This window comes from Mesoplodon mirus (genome assembly GCF_964341445.2).
Source record: "Mesoplodon mirus genome assembly, chromosome: 4".
Lineage (NCBI taxonomy): Eukaryota > Metazoa > Chordata > Mammalia > Artiodactyla > Ziphiidae > Mesoplodon > Mesoplodon mirus.
Genome location: NC_138979.1, coordinates 53,408,499 through 53,430,294, shown reverse-complemented (window position 1 = coordinate 53,430,294; position 21,796 = coordinate 53,408,499). Strand labels below are relative to the sequence as shown.

Here is a 21,796-nt window from a genome sequence, read left to right as displayed (position 1 = left end):
AAGCAGCCAACTAGTGACTTAATGTCCTGCTTTTCAAACATCTGGGAAAGTCAGTTTCAGGTGAGTTCATTTTCACGCTGATGTCATTATACAAGAGTTTAGGACAGTTGTTCTCGGCCTTGGCTGCACATTGGAATCACCTGGGTATTTAACAAATACTAATGCCTGCATTCCACTCCCAGAGATTCTAATTGGCCTGGGGTACAGCCTGGATTTTAAGTTTTAAAACCATCCTAGGTGATTGTTTAGGTAAGGTTGAGAATCACTGATTTAGAAAGCAAAGACCTACAGGGAATAAAGACTCACATACTGCAGATGTCAGAGACATCACAGTTATTGGGGAAGGGGTTGGGCCAGAGAGAAAATGGAGCGCTTGATCCCCTTCAGCCTCACTTATGTGGAGGGACGACAAAAAATTCAAAACAAAACCATCAGAGATCCGACCTTGCAAATTACAACCTTTCAAGCTAGGAAGAGCCCATTTCTGGAATAGGATTTGTAAAGTGTGTTGGAAAATTAATAGAAAAATGTTTTTAGTAGTAGAAAAATGTGAAAATGTTTTACATTGGTGAGTAATAGTGCAATGTCCTAATCCCAAATGTAATACAATTCTACCTCAGGAAGTTGACCTCTCTCCTACCTTTCTCTGGTGACATCTGTCTCTTCCTCCTCAAGTCATCACTATTTTTACTAGCTAGGAATCACTCTAAATATAGCATTTCTTCACAAACGTCTTGCACATCCCTACAGGTTCCAAACAACCTAAAATGTCTTAAAGGGGAAGATGATCAATATACTACCAAAAAAAAAAAAAGTGTACCATATTAGGGATAGTTTTCCAGTGGAAAGAAAAGAACACAGCTTCAAAAACCTCCCCCTCCTCCTGGCTCCGCCCTCCCCCACCGAACTGGCTTTAAATATCCTCTTTGCCACTTCTGCCTCACCTCATTCCAATGCACCATTAAACAAGACTTTTCAATAAAGACATGATAGAACCACATAGTTACAATAATTATGATTTTTTTCCCTTAAGAATTGTAGTAGATTTTTCTCCTTCTCTTGCTTTCAGTCTTACTGGGCTATTTTCAAATTCTCTGCATTCTTTTCCTTATAAGGAATATCTCTCCTTGATCTATCAGCGGCTCTTTTGAAAAAGCTAAATAAACGTCCTGCTGGAGAATTTCGGGGAGACAGACATCCTCCATTTAACCATATACGGAGCAGACATCTGATCTACATTACACAAAACTGGCGCAGAGTTATATGCATTTTTTGGCTCTTTTTCTAAAGCCAGGTAGTTTGTAACTTAAATATTTTACCTAAATCAGTGTTTCCCTGAACCCCCTTTCCAGGGACCTTGCTTTTCACTGAAACTTTCTTTTTGTCAGATTCTAAATTCCTGTGTCTGGATCTCTCATTTACAAAGCACACTCAGGGATTACATTTCGTGCCTTTCATGTCACAGAAAGCCTTTACTGATTTCAAGACCCAGACCCTCCAGCAATTTACACTTTACTCTCATACAAAAAATTCTGCTGTTGCACTTGGTAGTTCAACTTTCTGGGCATAGGTTTCCCTGGTGCTCATACATTCTTGAAATTGTTAACCAACTTCCCAACGAATTCTTTCCTAATTGGGCCTCTAGGCTTAATTAGCTTCTAGAATGGTGTGAAAAGAAGTCGGTCCTTTGGAAATATAATGCTCGTCTTGACTTATGCAGCAGAAGAGGCAAGCTCTTCGGCTAAAAGGATTCCAGAGGGCAGTGGACAAAATGCTGGCAGAGCTTTTGTGGTGCGTGCATCATCCTTGAAACTATGTGGTGGTTGTCAGCGGCTGACAGGTTGGGGTGGGGTGAGCAGGAGAGTCGGGGGCAGCTAGCTCACTATACCATATAAAGCACTGAGCTATATATAACTCCCAGCTTACTTTCTGGATCTAGTGCCCTCAGACTGCAGACCCAAGCAAATATCGTCTTCCCAGGCAGATCTTAAGGGCTGGATTAAGCTTCCTTAGTGAGTAAGGAGGCCTCAAGTGTTTCTGTGGCCCACCATCAAGCTTAGCCTTCTAAGTAGCACCATGCCATTTTTTCAGTGCCATCTCTAGTCTGACTAGACCCACCACCAAAAACCAGGCCTTGCCACCCACCAGAGATGGCAAAAGGAAAGAAAGTGGAGAAAACTAGGCATTCCGTTTGCACAAACCTCGGCGATGACACCTCGGAGGTTTTCTGCCACCATGGAGCAGGGTTCACCTCCAGAGACCAATTTCAGTTACTGTATTCTTCCAGCTTCTCACCCACCCCCCTCCACCCCCAGGGGTGGGGGAAAGAAGGAGAAAAAGAAAGAGGAATGGATGAAATAAAAATGAACGTGTGCGGTAGCAGTCGGAGGCAGCATCCAGTGCTCTGGGCCATGGCAGGCTGTGTGCGAGTTTCCAGCAAGAGGAGGTGACCCTCCTCCATTGCTCTCTGGCCCCTGTGGTGACCCCAGAGCGGCCACCAGGGCAGGAGGTGAGGGATGCAGTGTGTGCGTGCACTTACATCGGTGGCCTTTTTCTCCGCCAGCTCCAGCTTCTCCTGGGCATCTTTGAGAGCCTCGGAGTATTTGTCCAGTTCATCTTCGGTGGACTTGAGTTTCTTTTGCAGCGACACCAGCTCATCTTCCAGCTGGGAGTTGGCCGTGGGGGACGGGGACGGGAGGGGGGGTGCAGCAGGCAGCGTGATCCCGCAGGGGAGGGGTGTGGGTGCACAGAGCCAGAAGGACAGGGACAGCGGGAGAGAGAAAGGGAAAGACAGGGAGGGAGAGAGAGAGAGACAGAGTTAGCCATTCGTGCGCCGCGCCGCGCGCCCCGGGTACCTTGGCGGCGGCCTCATCGGCGGCCAGGAGGCTGTCCTCTGCCTTGTGCAGCTCCTCCAGCACCCGGTCCCGCTCGTCCTCCGACGCCCGCAGCAGCTTCTCCTTGGCCGCTATGTCCTCCTCGAGCTGGGGGGCGGCGGCGGGCGGGCGCGGCCGGCCGGCACGGACCGGGTGTTAGACACACACACACACACACACACACACACACACACACACACGCACGCACCGAGTTGGCTGGGGCCCTTCGGGTGTGAGGCGCCACCGAGTTGGGGTTCAAGGGTCCCTAGGTAACCCTCCTCTCTCCCGGAGCCCACTCTGCACCCCACCCCAGCCCCCGGGGCGAGACTCCTGCGGAGGTCTCAGCGGGCTCAAGCCCACAACTTGGGGGTGCAGAAAAACGCCCCCGTCTTCCCGGCCTGCCGTACTCTCTAGTCTGTCCATCTTTGTTTTTAGGAACAAACTGTGTGACTGTCCCTCCCCACTCCCTCGCAGCTCCCCCCTTCCCAGTTTAATGTTTTATACTCCCCAGTCAAAAAGTCCAGAAGAACTTCTAACAGTTTCTGGACTTGATTCCCTTCGACCCTCCTCCTCTCCCCCGCCCCCGAATCCAAAACTGATTTCTCATCCTGAGAATCAAGTGCCTCTAGGACTTGAAGGGACTTCGCGGGCTCTGGGAACCAGAAAAGGGAAATAAGCGTCCCCAGACGAGAGAAAAAGTTAGAATAAGCCAGAGTCTCGCTCTTCCCTTCCCCCTTCTCAGACGCCCTGGAGTGGGGTGGCTCCCCGAGTCCTCGGAGTGAGGGGCCGGGAAGGGGTGCGAGGCCCGGGTCCCGGGGCTCGGGGGCCCCCGGCGGGCGGAGCGCGGGCGACCGGCCGGCGCAGGGCCGGAAAGGCGCAGGCAGACCTGCTTGCTCCTGTCCTCCGCCGCCTTCTTATCGGCCTCCGCCTGCTCCGCTCGATCCAAGGCGTTCTCCTTGTCGAGCTTGAGCATCTGCATCTTCTTCTTGATGGCGTCCATGGTGGCGGCGGCAAGCGGCCCTGGGGCTGCGGCGGCGGGAGCGGGGAGGCAACAGCGCGGTGGGGAGGCCGATCCGGAGTGCGAGCGCACAGCCGCCTGCTGATCCCAGATATGTACTTTCCCAAGGGGGCGACCGCATTCCTCAAGACAGCCAATACTTTTTTGGAAAAGCTTTTTTCTCCTGCCCCCTTTCCCCCTCTCCTCCCTCCGCCCCCTGCGCCCTCCCCGCTGCTCCCGCGGGGGCCGCTCGCCCATTTGCTGCTGCCTGCCGGCCTCCCAGTTGACGGTGGATATGACTATATATGGGGACCCGAGCAGCCGAGGCGGCGGCCGGGCGAGGCCTCCTGCCTTCCAAACCTGCACTCCGGGGAGAGGGCACCGGGGCCTCGCGGGGGCCGAGCCAGGGCCGAGGCGCTAAGCTCTGCCCTCCGCCCTCCGCAACTCCTCCTCCCCGGGTCCATGCCCCGCCTTTAGGGTCCCCAGTCGAGCCGTCCTGAGTCACAGGAGGCCGGAGGAGAGGGGCAGGTAGTGGATGCTCGTCGCCCCCTTGAGCCGCCACCCGGGCGCGCTAAGCATCAGGCCCCGTACCCGGCGCCCGGGCCCGTGCGCTCCGGACACCCGCCCCGCGCTTCTCCCGGCAGCTCCCAGACTGCCGGGTATCGGCCTGGGCTCTCACGTTCTGGAAACTCAATTGGAGCAGAGAAAGGAAGAGTTGGGAGGAAGGTCTGGGGTGCTGCTCTTGAGACTTTCTCTGCTGGTACGGGTCAGAATGTCTGAGAATCTGTCTTATGCGGTGCCCTGTCCCCCAGAGGAGGGACAGTCGTATACTTTAGGGACATAGGACCCAGTTGACTCAGTTCTGCGTGTGCCTGTGTGCCATACTTCTGCAAAGGGTGGAGTGAGTTTGTTGGTGTGTAGGTGGGTGCGTGTGAGTTTAAGGGGAAAGACCCTTGAGTTTAGACTCAGGCAACCTGGTCTTTGGTTTCTATCACCAGCAGCTCTGTGACCTTGACAAGTGACTTAGCCTCGGCGCTGCAGTTCCCTCATCTTTAAATCCAGGGGTGTAGATGATCCCTGAGGTACTTCCATATCTAACTTTTAATCATTTTTCTTACACTGATTTTAGGGAGTTGGTCTCTTTCCATGTTAGGTATTCAGGTCCTAGGTTGCCAAAACATGGGATAAATGTGACCCCTGCCAAGTCATTGTATCCACAGCTATAGCTCTGAGGAGGGAACAGGCCCAGTTCTGTAGAGTAAGCTCTGCTTAGAGGCAGGAGGATTTCCCTATACCTCTTGCTCTTCCCAGCCCCCATTGGGGAAAAGCCTTCTCTTTTCAGAGCTTTGGTGGGAGGGGAAGAAAGGGGCTGCCCCAAAGCCCTGCTTGAGACTGGCTGAGGCCGAGCTGGTGAGGGTCTTGTTAACAGTCCCCGCAGAATAATTCACAACCTGTACTACATGGATACCGAATATTCCCCGGACGGTATCTGAGCAGTTTAGGCAGGCCAAACAACTTGTAAGTCCTTCAGAGAACGATCAAGTTCCTCTCCAGGATTTTATCAGGTTTCTTTCACTAACCCAACTGCCCAGGAGGGGAAAAAAAATACCCTGACCTGATGGTCAGAACATTAGATTTGTGTGCATAGGTACTGCATGGCACAGAAATTCACCAGGACCCTTTAATCACCAGATGTGAACCCAGCCACTGGGGCACTGACAAAGTTCAAGGCCTATGGGTAATATACAGATGTGTTGACCACTGGGGGCTGACTCCCCAGCTTGGGCTCAGCATAGGGGGCATGAATAGAGACCCCAGAGTTAGACCCTGGGATCTAAACCTGGCCTGGCCACCTCCTTGCAGGGTGGCCTTAACCATGTTATAACCTCTTTAAGCCTCAGTTTTCTCTTCTGTAAAGTAGGTATACAAATTCTTCCCTCATAGGATTGTTACAAGGATGAAAATGAGATAAAGAATGAAAAGCGTTTTGTCTAGCACATAGCAAATTGCTCAGTAAATTGTGGCTGCTTGGGGGCTTCCCTGGTGGCACAGTGGTTGAGAATCTGCCTGCCAATGCAGGGGGCACGGGTTCGAGCCCTGGTCTGGGAGGATCCCACATGCCACGGAGCAACTAGGCCCGTGAGCCACAACTACTGAGCCTGTGCGTCTGGAGCCTGTGCTCCGCAACAAGAGAGGCCACGACAGTGAGAGGCCCGCGCACCGCGATGAAGAGTGGCCCCTGCTCGCCGCAACTAGAGAAAGCCCTCGCACAGAAACGAAGACCCAACACAGCCATAAATAAATAAATAAATAAAATTAAAAAAAAAAAGATGATATGATACTATACATAGAGAAACCTAAAGATGCTACCAGAAAACTACTAGAGCTAATCAATGAATTTGGTAAAGCAGCAGGATATAAAATTAATGCACAGAAATCTCTGGCATTCCTATATACTAATGATGAAAAATCTGAAAGTGAAATCAAGAAAACACTCCCATTTACCACTGCAACAAAAAGAATAAAATATCTAGGAATAAACCTACCTAAGGAGACAAAAGACCTGTATGCAGAAAATTATAAGACACTGATGAAAGAAATTAAAGATGATACAAATAGATGGAGAGATATACCATGTTCTTAGATTGGAAGAATCAACACTGTGAAAATGACTCTACTACCCAAAGCAATCTACAGATTCAATGCAATCCTTATCAAACTACCACTGGCATTTTTCACAGAACTAGAACAAAAAATTTCACAATTTGTATGGAAACACAAAAGACCCCGAATAGCCAAAGCAATCTTGAGAACGAAAAATGGAGCTGGAGGAATCAGGCTCCCTGACTTCAGACTATACTACAAAGCTACAGTAATCAAGACAGTATGGTACTGGCACAAAAACAGAAAGATAGATCAATGGAACAGAATAGAAAGCCCAGAGATAAACCCATGCACATATGTTCACCTTATCTTTTTTTTTTTTTTTTTTTTTGTGGTACGCGGGCCTCTCACCGCTGTGGCCTCTCCCGTTGCGGAGCACAGGCTCCGGGCGCGCAGGCTCAGCGGCCATGGCTCACGGGCCAGGCCACTCCGTGGCATGTGGGATCCTCCCGGACCGGGGCACGAGCCCGTGTCCCCTGCATCGGCAGGCGGACTCTCAACCACTGTGCCACCAGGGAAGCCCAGGTCACCTTATCTTTGATAAAGGAGGCAGGAATGTACAGTGGAGAAAGGACAGCCTCTTCAATAAGTGGTGCTGGGAAAACTGGACAGGGACATGTAAAAGTATGAGATTAGATCACTCCCTAACACCATATACAAAAATAAGCTCAAAATGGATTAAAGACCTAAATGTAAGGCCAGACACTATCAAACTCTTAGAGGAAAACATAGGCAGAACACTCTATGACATAAATCACAGCAAGATCTTTTTTGACCTACCTCCTAGAGAAATGGAAATAAAGACAAAAATAAACACATGGGACCTAATGAAACTTAAAAGCTTTTACACAGCAAAGGAAACCATAAACAAGACCAAAAGACAACCCTCAGAATGGGAGAAAATATTTGCAAATGAAGCAACTGACAAAGGATTAATCTCCAAAATTTATAAGCAGCTCATGAAGCTCAATCACAAAAAAACAAACAACCCAATCCAAAAATGGGCAGAAGACCTAAATAGACATTTCTCCACAGAAGATATACAGACTGCCAACAAACACATGAAAGAATGCTCAACATCTTTAATTATTAGAGAAATGCAAAACAAAACTACAATGAGATATCATCTCACACCAGTCAGAATGTCCATCATCAAAAAATCTAGAAACAATAAATGCTGGAGAGGGTGTGGAAAAAAGGGAACACTCCTGCACTGCTGGTGGGAATGTGAATTGGTACAGCCACTATGGAGAACGGTATGCAGGTTCCTTAAAAAACTACAAATAGAACTACCATATGACCCAGTAATCCCACTACTGGGCATATACCCTGAGAAAACCATAATTCAAAAAGAGTCAGGTACCAAAATGTTCATAGCAGCCCTATTTACAATAGCCCGGAGATGGAAACAACCTAAGTGTCCATCATCGGATGAATGGATAAAGAAGATGTGGCACATATATACAATGGAATATTACTCAGCCATAAAAAGAAACGAAATTGAGCTATTTGTAATGAGGTGATTAGACCTAGAGTCTGTCAAACAGAGTGAAGTTAAGTCAGAAAAAGAAAGACAAATACCGTATGCTAACACATATATATGGAATTTAAGAAGAAAAAAAATGTATAGAAGAACCTAGAGGTAAGACAGGAATAAAGACACAGACCTACTAGAGAATGGACTTGAGGATATGGGGAGGGAGAAGTGTAAGCTGTGACAAAGCGAAAGAGAGGCTTGGACATATATAGACTACCAAACGTAAGGTAGATAGCTAGTGGGAAGCAGCCGCATAGCACAGGGAGATCAGCTCGGTGCTTTGTGACCACCTGGAGGGGTGGGATAGGGAGGGTGGGAGGGAGACACAAGAGGGAGGGGATATGGGAACATATGTATACGTATAACTGACTCATTTTGTTATAAAGCAGAAACTAACACACCATTGTTAAGCAATTATACTCAAATAAAGATGTAAAAAAAAATTGTGGTTGCTTGGGTGGCAGAGGGCAAGTCATTTCTCCTCTTTGGGCCTCAGTTTTCTCATCTATAAAATGAGGCAACTGAACTAGAGAAACTCCTAGAGGGACCATATATTACCGACTTTTCTCCATTGTGCCAAACATAGTAGAGGAACGCGCTAAAGTTTCCTTAAGTGAACTGGTGTTACAATCCATTCAAACATACCACTGGTGAACACCTGCTGTATGCCAGGCAGGCACTAGGCTCCAGGATCCCCAAATAAGACAGACACATCCATGCCATCCAGGTGTTCCAGCATGAGCAAGGTTATAAAAATTCAGAGGAAGAAATAGAAATGACTAGGTCAGAATAGACAGATAAAAACTTCTCTGAAACGTGGTGGTTTTTAAACTGATTTTAGCGGAAGGATAGCAGTTAGATAGAGTGGAGGGTATTGTATGAGCCAAGGGAAGAAAAGAGAATGTTTGATGGTGGTCCGACAGTAGGTTCACTTGGGGGTGAACTGGGACGTGAGACTGGAAAGATAGATGGGGGGGTGGTATATGATGAAGGGCCTTGAATTCCAGGTTCAGACGTTCAGGTCTTATTATGTAAACTGAAGCCATCCATTTCTCTTCCCCTCACTGCCCCTCTCACCTAGGGCTATGTTCAGAGGTCAAAGACTGTGGTGTCCAGTGTGGAAATGGAGCTGCACAAAGCTAATTTTTAAAATCCCTTGGTACCATATCCCTAGACTGGTGGGTTAACATAGCAGGTTAACTGGACTCAGTCATTTCCATTTCACTACTGTTGAGATTCTGCCCCATGACTCTCAATCAGCCAGACTCAACCCAGCTTCATGGATTGCACCATCCATGACCTTTCTATTATCAAGGGCTAGGACCAGCAAAATATTGTGACTTAAACAACAATTTCTTCTGCACTAGACAGATCTCCTGGTCCCTGGATAGCATCAAGAGGGGTGGGCTAGACAGTCATGGGATACAGTGTATATCCCTGTTCCCCACCTGATTGGCTGTGACTTAAGGAAAGATCCATAGGCTAACCAGGGACCTAGTGTTGTGGCCTGTCAGGCAGAGATGGACTGCATCCCTCAGCTTCTCTTTCACTGTAGTTTGAACTAAGGAGCATGAAAAATATGAATCAATAGCTGAGGCTGCTGAAAAAAAAGGGGCTGCAATCTTGGGCCAGAGATGCCTTGTATGAGAGTGATTAAGGCTATTCACAGATATTTGGGCTTTCTTCCCAGTCAGGTCTTGGTAGGATTGCACATCCCCACCCAGTTAAGTTAGGTGTGGTCATTTGACTTTTTGTTTTTTCATTTGACTTGCTTTGGCCAAAGAAATGTGAGCCAAAGTGACTTATGGTGGCCACCATAAGAGTTAGTATATGCCTTACCATGTTCTTTTTCAAGGTTGTTGCTGTTCTGTCAGTCTGAGTTCCCAAGTGGCTGTGATAAGTAGACATCTCCCTCTCTCCCCAACTAACCCTTGGTGGACAGGTAGTATGAGTGAGATAAAAACTTTGCTATTTTAGGCCACCGAGATCTGGGGGCTATCTGTTACCAAAGCATAACTAGCTTCTCCTAATATACCACAATAGGCCATGTATCGTTTAAGTTATGAGGAAGCAGAGAAGTCTGGTTGTAGAGAAAGAGAATGGAGTAGACATATGAAGATAAACAGAAGCACCACTGAAAGAAATAGACTGGGAGATGATGACCAAATCTCAGTTCCAGGGGTCCTTATAATCACTCTCTTTCTTTCCTGAGGTTACATGAGAGAGTCTGTGTTTCTTGAAAGTTAAAAAACTGACCAAATCGTGGTGGTGTGGGAGCCTGCACAGGATCCTTGGTCCAGAGGTTCTGGGTGAACACCAAGAAATGTCCTTGGTATTTCCAGGAGATTTCTCCTGTGCTTGGTATTCAGTCATCTCCCCATAAATGTTTGTTGAATGACTGTTTCTTGGCTATTAACCATACAAGTAAGCAGGAGAAACAGTATCTGGGAAGGAACCACAACAAAACTAGGCTCAAAAGACTTATTTCCACTCAAAATAGGGACTCTATGTTTTACTTTCTGAAGAATGAATGTAAGTATTGTGATAGGATAGGACAAAGGTTCCACAGAACCTTTATTGAACACCTTTTGTGTGCAAGGCATTTAACTAGAATTTATGGGATCAGGGAAGGTGGGTAAGGACATGGATCTTTTCCTCCAGGAAAAGCATCTATGTATATTGCAGGGTAAAACCCTCTTTCTGGGGGTCATTTAATATGTTTTTCCACCTATGTTACCATGGTCCCAAATGCTGCCTGGGCCCCCCTATAGCTGTGAGGAACATATCACAGGTTCTCTAGGAGAGCTTTAATGTTAAATACACTGTCCCTTTCCTCCCATTAGAGCGCCCATACTTATCAGACTACATTTCCCAATATTTGGTTAGAAAAGAGTCAACATGAGCACAGCTTACTAATGCGGCACCTTTAACAGAAAGACTCACTTGAATATGTACATCAGGGTCTGTTTGTTTAAAACAACAAAACAAAAACCTAATTACCTGATAGTCCCACCTTGCTTAGCAGCAATTCCTCTCTACCTGTGTACCATGACACCCCCAGAGTCCACAGTGCTGACTCAAGCAACTAAGGGAAAGTGAAGAATCTGTAATTAAGTTGACAGACAATTGCTTCTTGCACTGAGTTTTGGAATGCAGCGTGTCATGTCCCATGGAACAAGATGCAGCATGTTCTTCTCATACACAAGAGTGTTTTCTTTCTTGAGGGTTTGTGGTACTACCATCAAAAACCCGAGGAAAATATGCCCTGTTTCCAGGGAGGGTTTGGAGCTCTGAGAAAGGTCTAGGCCATTGTGAATGTCTTCCTTCATTGTTTAGTGACACACAGCTGGTCCTGATTCTGCAGCGAGGCCCGAGTACTCTTGCTACCTGGAGGGTTTGCACAGGCAAAATGGTTCTCCCAGTACAAAAAAAGGCCATAAGTTTTCCTGCCTTACATCTTATCTTCTTTAAACAGCAGCAACTATGTATAGGTTTAATCGAGCCGACATGTGAAATTCAGCTGTCTCAAGAATGGCACTATTCCCTATGGATGTAAAGTTTAGAAGGCACCTTCAAGTTCATTCTCTCTTCCTCACAACCTCTGATGACAGCATCAGGTTGAGTGCTATTATCCTCACTCTACAGATGAGAAAACCAAAGGTGGTGATGACTCAAGATCATCCAGCTGGGAGGTGGCTGTGCAGGAACGAAGACGTGGATGCCCCAGCTCCCAGCAATGGTGCTCTTTTCATTAACCATTCCCAACCTGTTTTTATATGAATATTTGATTCCATATTTAAAAGCAACACATTATAAGGTGAAGAGGAGAGGAGAGGGGACCACCAGAGGTCTTTTCTACATATGAACATGATTAAAAGGTGATAGTAATGAGACTGGGACTGAAGGAGTGTCTCACCCTTCGTGGGCCAGCTCAGGACTGCAGCCCAGGCTCCTAAAGGCACCCTCATTCTTGGATGATGGGAGAACCTGGTGAAAAAGGACGGTTGGGCCAACGCAACCTTGCCTACTCTCCTGTTTATGGCCCAAGATTGGACAAGAAGGACATCTTCATAGAGATAGGCAAGTACATTGATTTTGTTCGAAGGGAGAGTTTGAAGTAATTGTGAGAGATCTACATCTCCTTCTTTCAAAACTTTTGGGTCGGCAAAGGAATGAGTCACCAGTCAATCCAGGCCGTATGTTTGGGGGAAAATGAAGACAAAATATGTGGTCAGGACAGCATCTAGTGCTTCCTCAAACCATAGCCTGGGCAGACATGAAAGCATCTACAGGCTTCTAGAGACTTGAGCCAGCCTCAGGAGCCATATCGAAGCTTTGGAATGGTTTTAATCATTGCTTCCTGGCAATGCCTACATTCTTTTGTATTGGATGCCACCTATTCATTTTTATATTTTTATACTTGGTTCTCAAGTTTCCACTGATGTCCTTAACAGGAACATATGTGAAAGTGATCTCTGCAGCCTCCCAAGTGGTAAGCAGAGCTCCACGCTTACTCTGCACACCGTGAAACCTGATGAAAAATACCGTGGATATGGACAACCCCGGTGCCTCCTGATGGAACTGAGGTCTGCCTCCCACCCATCCAGGCTCTAGGAGGGCCGCTGAATTAGGTCAAGTCGAAACCGGGATTTCTAAAATTTTGTTCCTGTGCCTATGCCCACCCACTGCCAACAACTTCGTTTTCAGTTGAGATGATTTGGTTTGGAGGCCTAGGGGTGGATCTAGGATACTGAAAGTAGGCAGTGAACTTGCTTGTTTTTGTAAAGACCCTTTCTTGCCTGACTAGCAAAATCCTTCTCTCCAAGTGTTTTCTACTGGAACCCTGGCTTCTCCTTAAGAGAGCCTGTTCTCTTGATTTGGTAGAAATTGCTATTTCTCAGTAGAAATGCATCTTTGAGTATGTTTTCTCCAGAGGACAATTTCCACCTCAGTCACTTCAGTGGAGGAGGGAGCCAGACCTTTCTTGCTGCTTGAGGTGAAGGAAATTCTCTGTTCTTTTTCTAAGGTCCTGGCACTGGAGGAGGGAGCTCCGGCTGCCAGCCAAGTTCCAGAAGAGGCTGGGTATTTTTAGCATGGCCTTCTTTACTTCCCAGCACCTGCCATGATCTGTAACCCAAGGGGCTACTTAAATGCCAGTGAGATGACTGAGGACAAGGCAGCCTGAGCTAATGTCCTAAAATACCACCCAAGGGAGGCTTTTCTTGTGGGAGACGTGGCATTACCAGCTCTGTTCCTTTTCTTGTTCCTCCCCAAACTGTGGAGCTGCTACAGATCCTGGCTGAGGTGTGTGACATCTGCCTTGGGAAGAGGTTGGAGAAAACCAAGGGATCCGTGTACCTCCATGCCAGCCAGTTTAGTTCTGATGCTTTTACTCTTGGCTCCCAACTTTAATCCTTCCCTCTACTGTTCATGCCAAGTGGAAGCAACAAGAGAATGTCTACACACATTTCCCTGAACCAAAATCCTCTTTTGATATCTATGAAGATATGTGAAGATAAGAGACAAAACCCAGTTAATGTTCTAGAGCAGATGGTGACAATGGGTATGCAAACATCTTTCTCACAGCAGATATAACTCATTGAATTCATTATCCCCTAAAGATGAAGCAAGGTGGAAATAGAAATAGGTTCTTAAGCAGCCTGATACATTCGTGGAGGACAGTTGCAGCATGGGGCATGAAGAATAATGGGAATGTTTTAGGATGTCTCTAGTCCTGGAGTTTGATCTCAGCCCATACTACCCACCGCATTCCTTGGTGCCACTGTCAGACACACAATAATGAGCTGATAAATTCTAGGGCTAGCTCAGTGTGGAAGTTCTTATGTGCCTCTGCTGACTTCTCTGACTATTCTAAATTCTCCCAATGCCTGTTCATAAAGTTAAGAGCTTATTTCAAAAGGAAGTGAACCAGAACTTAAATATTTAAATGTTTTGTCCCCGTTAAAGTGGTCAGTTTTCATTTAGTTGAGTGAAAAATGCAAGCAGTGAATCACACATACCATGACACAATTTAGTTAAAAATGATATGTTTGATATATATAGTACATATGTATAATGTATATGTATACACACAAACATAAAAAATTTTGGAAATTTGCACATCAATCTGATCATTGTATTCATTTCCTCTGGAGAGAGAGGAGGGGGTTTAGGATTGGATATGGTGGTCAAAAAGGAGTGTAGCCATATCTTTAAGGTTTCGTTTGTATAAGTAGAATATTTTTATGAATTATACAATTAAAGTGTTAACAGTTTTTTATTTTTCTTACTGTTGTTTTAAAATATATTCCTGAGTGGATCACAGAAAATTCCAGAAGTCTTATCACTGCCCAAGTCTTTCAGAAGGAAAATCCACTTTGGCATGTACGCAAGCCAAAGCCACACAGAAATTAAAAATCAATTAAAAAATGGGGAATTCCCTGGTGGTCCAGGGGTTAGGACTTTGCATTCCCACTGCAGGGGGCGTGGGTTCCATCCTTGGTCAGGGAACTAAGATCCCACATGCCATTCAGTGCGGCCAAAAAAAAAAAACAATTAAAAAATAAAGTGGTCCAGCCCAGCATTCTGGCCTTCCATGAGATCCTTTATTTCTAAGCCACTGCTTGTGGCAAACTCAATCTCAAGCTACCCCTGGAACGGTTGTTAGTGCTATTTTACAAGCCACCTAATAAAATGAGTTTCATTTCTTTACCATTCTGTGTTTGGACCGAAAGCAACATGCCTTCAGCTCGATCACTAACCAAATTTGCCAAACCTGGTTCCTGGCAACTTAAGAATGTTCCAAAACACCAACCTACCTTCAAAGGATAAAGATTTGCCTCGTGAGGCAAAGTCAAAAGAATGTGCTACCAAGTCTAAGGGAATAGAGGCTCCAAAAGTAGAGCTCAAAAATACTTCTGGAAAAAATGCAAATAAAAGGATATGTAGCAAAATATTGACTATGGTTTCTTAGATGATGGAATTATAAGAAATTTCTGAAATGCTTTCTGTACTTTTCAAAGTTTCAAAAATGAACATGTTTTTATTTATTTATTTATTTATTTATGCATGCATGCATGCATGCATGCGGTACGCGGGCCCCTCACTGTTGTGGCCTCTCCCGTTGGGGAGCACAGGCTCCGGACGCGCAGGCTCAGCGGCCATGGCCCACGGGCCCAACCGCTCCGCGGCATGTGGGATCCTCCCGGACCGGGGCACGAACCTGCGTCCCCTGCATCGGCAGGCGGACTCTCAACCACTGCGCCACCAGGGAAGCCCTGAACATGTTTTATTTTTATAATAACAATTAAAAAATCAATGACTGCTCAGAGGCTCCTTTAATAAAGGACTCTGGCAACGATGTTTTATATGTAAATATGAGACCCTCCAAAGGAACAATATGAAAGGAACAGGGCTTATAACTCTGAATTACCTGTTAGGTTCCTTGCCATATTCTGCATGTGTCCTATTTCACAATCACAGGCTATCTGTGTGCTTGTCTTAATGCCTCTTCTAGCGGGAACACTCCTTGAGTACTATCCCTCTTCCCCTAGCACCCAGCTTAGGACTTCCACTGAGACCTAAGTAATAACAGCACAAGTAGGAATAGCAGCAGACTCTTACTAGACTATAGGTTGAACAAGGGTAGGACTTGAACCCAATTCAGACAGGCGCCAGAGTTTACCTTCTTAACCACTAGACTATATCACTACTGCAAATGCTTGATGACAGCAGACCCACAACACGTTTATCTTTTTAAATTTTTATTTTATTTTATTTTTTATTTTTTATTTTTTTTTTTTTGCGGTATGCGGGCCTCTCACTGTTGTGGCCTCCCCCGTTGCGGAGCACAGGCTCTGGATGCGCAGGCCCAGCGGCCATGGCTCACGGGCCCAGCCGCTCCGCGGCATATGGGATCCTCCCAGACCGGGGCACGAACCCGTATCCCCTGCATCGGCAGGCGGACTCTCAACCACTGCGCCACCAGGGAGGCCCTAAATTTTTATTTTTTTATACATTTTTATTGGAGTATAATTGCCTCACAATGCTGTGTTAGTTTCTGTTGTACAACAAAGTGAATCAGCCATATGCATACATATATCCCCAAATCCCCTCCCTCTTGAGCCTCCCTCCCACCCCTCTAGGTCGTCGCAAAGCACCGAGCTGATCTCCCTGTGCTATGCTGCTGCTTCCCACTAGCTAACACATGTTTATTGAGTGAACAAATGTTGCACGGGTGCATTAAGAAAAGTGCAGTCGTAATAATTTGTACTTACACATCATTAACAGCAATAGGAAAGCCGGCAGTCAGCATCTTCCCAGCTAAAAGAGAAGACAAAGATCACTCTAGCCTGTTTTCACCTCTGCTCACTCTCCATCAGCCTTGCCGTCTGCACAAGGATGGTGAACACATGGCTGCAAATGTGCTTCCCCCAGGTGTGTGGTCGGTGGGGGGGCCATGACTCATGTCCTTCTGTCCTCTGAGGAAGCTGGCATGGCCTGTGACTTCTCAGTCATCAGCCAAATTCCTCCAAGGCACAAATGCTGATGCTTGCTCTCTGGATTCCTGTGGACTCAATGTGATTGCTTCTTGGTACTTGCTGAGCTGCTGGGCCTGGGAGCCCTGGAATTGCCAGAGACAAACAGAAGTCCCAAGAAGTCACAACTCAATGAGCACACCTGATCCGGGGCAAGGCCAGGCCACATACGAGCTCTCTTGTTCAACCCAACAGCCAAATGGATCGCATTTCAGAACTCAACACTGGGAGACAGACTGCCTTGTTTGGGGGTAAAAATGCCTTCTTGGGCTTTGGCGTCACCTAGGCTAGAACCTGAATAGGGATGAAGGCCCTTTAATCTCTCCTAGCCTCAGTTTCTCCTTCTGCAAACTACAGACAAGAATACCCACCTCATAAAATTTTTAGGAAGATTAAGTTTCATAAGAGAACCACTGTGTCTGTTGCTTCCCGTTCAACAGTCATGTGTGGGAAAATGATCAGCAAGTCCTGTTTACTCCTCAAAACAAACAAGCTCACTTGTCTTTCTACCAGATATGTCATAAGTATAAACCACTGATGAATGAAAGAGGACACTTCTTGTATTTCACACAGAGGAATCAAGGGTACACACTTCTATTTGTACATTTTTTACGGAGTTGCAAAGTATTATTTGAAAAACATAGGCTTTGGAATTAGCCCAACCTGATTTTGTCATTTATTAGCTGTGTGACATTAGCCAAGTCACTAAACCTCTCTGTGCATCAGTTTCTTCAACTGAAAAATGAGGATAAATAATAGTACCCACTTCATCAGGTTGTTGTGATAATTGAGCTGATTAATGAATGTAAACCACAGTGCCTGTCATGTAGAAAGTTTCAATAAAATTACTCCTATAATTATTACAAATTTATCAAAAGGTCCAAGGCATGTGAACATGTACACATATGCGTCTTTGTGGGTCTGTGTCTAAAACATTAGCCCAAACACATTATTATCACACCATTTGGGGTTGTCTTCTAGGCAATGAGCTCTTTTCTCTACCCCAAACTCTTCTCAGAACGAGGTTGCTCTTCTGTGACTTGGCCCTCAGATTCCTGTTCTCTTCCAGGCCACTTTGGTTATTTAACCAGATATCTCTTGCATGAAAATGCTGGGGAGGCGGGACCTTGAACCCCTACCAGAACCGTATCAGGTGGGCTCTGGGGGCAAGTCAAGACCTAATCCCGTTCTGTTTTATTTTTAAACTTCTTATTGACATACATACAGAGATGTACATATATCATATACATATGCTTCAACCCAATTTTCACAGACTCAGCAGCGCCTATATTGGGAATCAGAACATTCCAGAAATCCTTTTTTCCACCTTCCACATATTATCTCCCTAAGGGTAACCACTACCCTGTTTTTGAACTTTATATAAATCTGGTCCCTAATTTTGAGCAGCTCAGTGCCTATTTGTTTCTCCCTCAGATTTATATTATGATTAGGCTCCACCTGTTTTTGATTATTCATTCAAGCATCCAATAAACTTTTCAGTGGCTGTTATGTGCAAGGCACTGTTAATTGTTAATTAACTAAAGCAAGGAGGCAAAAGAAGTTTGGTATCTTGGTGGGTGTTTTTTGCCATCTTCTTCAAATGGGTCACCTCCTTGAGCTGTTTCTCTCTGGAATGAGGTTCAAGTTTCCCATATTCTTCTCTCTAGTCTGGCTTCCACTCTGTATGCTATCCAGGAAAGTGAGTCTTCCTGGGTAAAGATCCCAACAGAAACTGACCAGTGTATCAGATTTCCAATTCCAGAATTCTGGGAGAGAGTATCTGACTGGCCTGGCTGGGTCCATGCTTGGTCATGTCGACTGTGGCTGGAGGGTTAGGGACACATGATGCTAAAAGGTTGTGGATCCACCCCTGAAAAGAGGGAGAGCTCCTGAGGAAGAGGGAGGGGCACGGCTTGAGGTTCTCAGGAAGGACTGTGGTCCACAGTGGCCCCTTCCAGCTCTGATAGTCTATGATTTCTTTTTCTTCTCAGATGCAGATCCTTGGACCCAACGTCTAAATGGACTTAGTCACCCCCTGCACCCAAGTTGAACTGAAGCAATTAGATGACATGGCTCAGGGAAGACTAGGATCAACGCTCCCCAAACTGCCCTTTGAGGGGCATTTCTGACTGCCCCTCAGTGTCCAGCTACTCGGCATGGTGGCTCTTTCATCTGGCTCTGAGAATCAGCTGTGGTTTTATAGACTCCCATGCTCTTCAGTCTCTCCCCGAGGAGGGGTGTCCATCACAGCACAGACCTGGCCCTGAAAAATGAATTTCCTGGATGCAGGGGCTGCCAACTGTTTATGATGATAATTATTATTGCAGAGCACTGGAGTTCCTGCCCAGATTCCAGACGTCACCCACGTGCAGGAGCGTTTGCAACGGCACCCTGGATCCTGCATAACCTCATGGTCAGAGTAAAGAGCATAAAGCTGGATGTATGGTCCCAAGTCTGCTTGTATCATGGTGGGGGGCGGAGACAGAGGCACGGAACTGTGCTAAAGTTTGCTTTACATACACGAGCCCATTTAATCCTTGCTGCAAATCCAAGAGAGAGACGCTATTACTCCCATTTTTATGGATGTGCAAACTGAGGCAGAGAGTAATGAAGTATATAACACAAGCAAAGCCCAATATCATTTATAAAGTGCTTTCCTCCTTATTATCTCACTGCATCCTCAAGAAACCCCATTTTAGGGGCTTCCCTGGTGGTGCCGTGGTTAAGAATCCGCCTGCCAATGCAGGGGACATGGGTTCAAGCCCTGGTCTGGAAAGATCCCACATGCCACGGAGCAACTAAGCCTGTGCGCTGTAACTACTGAGCCTGCACCCTAGAGCCCATGAGCCACAACTGCTGAGCCCACATGCCACAACTACTGAAGCCCGCACACCTACAGCCCGTGCTCCACAGAGAAGCCACCGCAACAAGAAGCCCGCACGCAGCAATGAAGACCCAACACAGCCAAAAAAAAATAAAAGAAACCCCATTTTACAGATGAGTTGCTTATGGCTCAGTTTCCCAATTTTGCACAAGTCATAAGTGGAGAAGGTTGGACACAGACTCAGAACACTGACTCCCATCCCTCAAGGCAAATCCGCAAATAACTGTAATAAGAAGCAGATGGAGAAGAATGCCTTTAGATGATCCAGGTGAAATTCTGTGGCGTTACTGAGACGGCTGAGCTCATATACAGATGGAAGAAATTGAGGAAAGATTGAAGGAGGAGGCAATATTTTGACCTAGTTCTTAAGAGTAGGTGGGCAGTATTAGACAAGCATAATTGCAGGGAAGAACACTCCAGGAGAGCCCTACATGAGCCAAAGCCTGGGGAGGAGTGTTCAGGAAATAGTGGGAAGTCTTTTGATGTATTGGGGAGACTGGTGGGCAGAGTGGGGGATGAGACTGGAATACCAGGGTGCCTCTCACCTGGGCCATGGTAATTATCTCTGACAGGTTGGGGCAGATGGGATGGTGGGTCAACAACCCACAGGTAGAGCCTGTGACCTCAGAATCCCCTGAGTTTCCTTGGCTTCATTGGGTGCCTATGGTTAGGGACAAGGTGGGGGCGGCAGTTGGAGTGCCATATTATTTACAAGTGCTGGGGAGATTCAGCAACTTTCTAAAAGCAAGAACAATAAAACTTTTATAGACTGTTACAGAGTCAGTTGCCCTGTAAGGTAGAGTAAGATTGTGGGTGTGTGTGGGAAGTTTGCAGGTCAAGAAGGGGAGGGAGCAAGCTAGCGAGAGGTAACAGCTAAACGTGGCTTCTTCTGGTCCCATATAGGTTTCCACCTCCAGAGGCATAGCTTGTGGGAAGACAGCATCTCTTCACTGAGCCTCAGATTCCTCATCTACAAAATGGGAGATCATAATACCTACCACTCAGGGTTGCTGCAGGAATCCAGTGAGATGTACTGATGTGTCTTGGGACATTACTTTCACTGTTATTTTATACTGTTATTAACCCTTCTCATGGGTGCATGCCTTTTCAACTAGGGAATAAAAGTCTTCAGGAGTAGGGGCCATGTCATCTATTTCTTTTCATCTTTGACAGTGCCAAACAAACATGCAACAAATTGTTTCAACAAACAAAATAGACAAATGTTTAGTGTAGTTTTTGGAAGTCTTACCTTAGTTCCTCAAATTGTACTGAGCCAGATCTCAGGGAGCTGCAAGAAGCAAGGCGGGTTTCACACAATCCTTTGATACTCGCACACCAAGCTGCACTGAGCCCCTGTTGTGCGAGTTCTATTCCGTGGACCTTCTGCTCTAAAGGTGTAGGTTATTTTAGAATCAAGAACATGGAAAGGTGATTACCAATTATCGATCAAGTTGTGAAAAATGAGGGTCTTGATGCTGTGGGCTCATCAGCAGAATTGAGTTAATTCTCCCTTGAGCCTCACTGGGTAGGACAGCCAGGCTTCCTGTCGCTGAGCCCTGCACATCTTCCCCTGGGGGATGGGGATGGGGTGGAGGGTTGATAATGAACTGCTTCACTGTGTGTGTGTGTGTGACTCCAGGAGCAAGAGGAAAAGCATTTGGGCTGTTTTGGAAGATCCAGCTAAGAGGAAGGCTTGGTTGTCCTAGAGGAGAAGGGGACAGGGGCTTGGGGCTTGGGGCGGGGAGAGGATGGGAGGCCTTCATTTCTTTCTTTTTAAAAAATTATTTATTTATTTATTTATTTGGTTTTGGCTGCGTTGGGTCTTTGTTGCTGCGCGCAGGCTTTAGTTGTGGCGAGCAGAGGCTGCTTTTCGTTGCGGTGAGCAGGCTTCTCATTGCGGTGGCTTCTCTTGTTGCGGAGCACGGGCTCTAGATGTATGGGCTTCAGTAGTTGTGGCACTCAGGCTTCAGTAGTTGTGGCTCGTGGGCTCTAGAGCGCAGGCTCAGTAGTTGTGGCGCACGGGCTTAGCTGCTCCGCGGCATGTGGGATCTTCCCAGACCAGGGCTCGAACCTGTGTCCCCTGCGTTGGCAGGCAGATTCTTAACAACTGCACCACCAGGGAAGTCTGAGACCTTCATTTCTGAGGGTGGCAGGACCCAGGGTGGGATGGTTGTTTGGATGCTTAAGGACCTTGGTCCAAACACCATACTTATGGAACTCTGGCTTCTGTCCCATGCCTGAGCTTGGCATGGCGATCATGGATATGTTTGTAGGGCAGCCCACCTTTGAATGGACCCCACAAGC

At 46.6% G+C, this 21,796-nt stretch overlaps 1 protein-coding gene and 1 long non-coding RNA gene across 15 annotated transcripts in view; both read right to left on the bottom strand.

The window, feature by feature from the left end:
• TPM1 (tropomyosin 1) overlaps positions 1–4,012 on the bottom strand; it is a 28,177-nt gene extending 24,165 nt beyond the window's left edge. For 2 of the 13 annotated variants that reach the window (XM_082616863.1, XM_082616862.1), the window contains exons 1-2: positions 3,760–4,002; positions 2,540–2,665 (exon numbers count right to left, since the gene is read on the bottom strand). In XM_082616863.1, the coding sequence (XP_082472989.1) occupies positions 2,540–2,665; positions 3,760–3,873 (240 nt within the window). In that variant the 5' untranslated portion in view covers positions 3,874–4,002. Of the gene's footprint in view, positions 1–2,539; positions 2,666–2,855; positions 2,982–3,759 lie in introns of all 13 variants that reach the window. The other 11 variants (XM_082616858.1, XM_082616857.1, XM_082616856.1 and 8 more) reach the window with 11 other exon arrangements.
• Positions 4,013–16,214: 12,202 nt separating this feature from the next.
• The window catches only part of LOC309801917, a 139,820-nt gene continuing 134,238 nt past the window's right edge, over positions 16,215–21,796 (bottom strand). Inside the window, exon 9 of one of the 2 annotated variants that reach the window (XR_014293684.1) lies at positions 16,215–16,694. This is a non-coding gene — a long non-coding RNA (uncharacterized lncRNA). Of the gene's footprint in view, positions 16,695–18,550; positions 19,149–21,796 lie in introns of those variants that run through there. The other variant, XR_014293685.1, reaches the window with a different exon arrangement.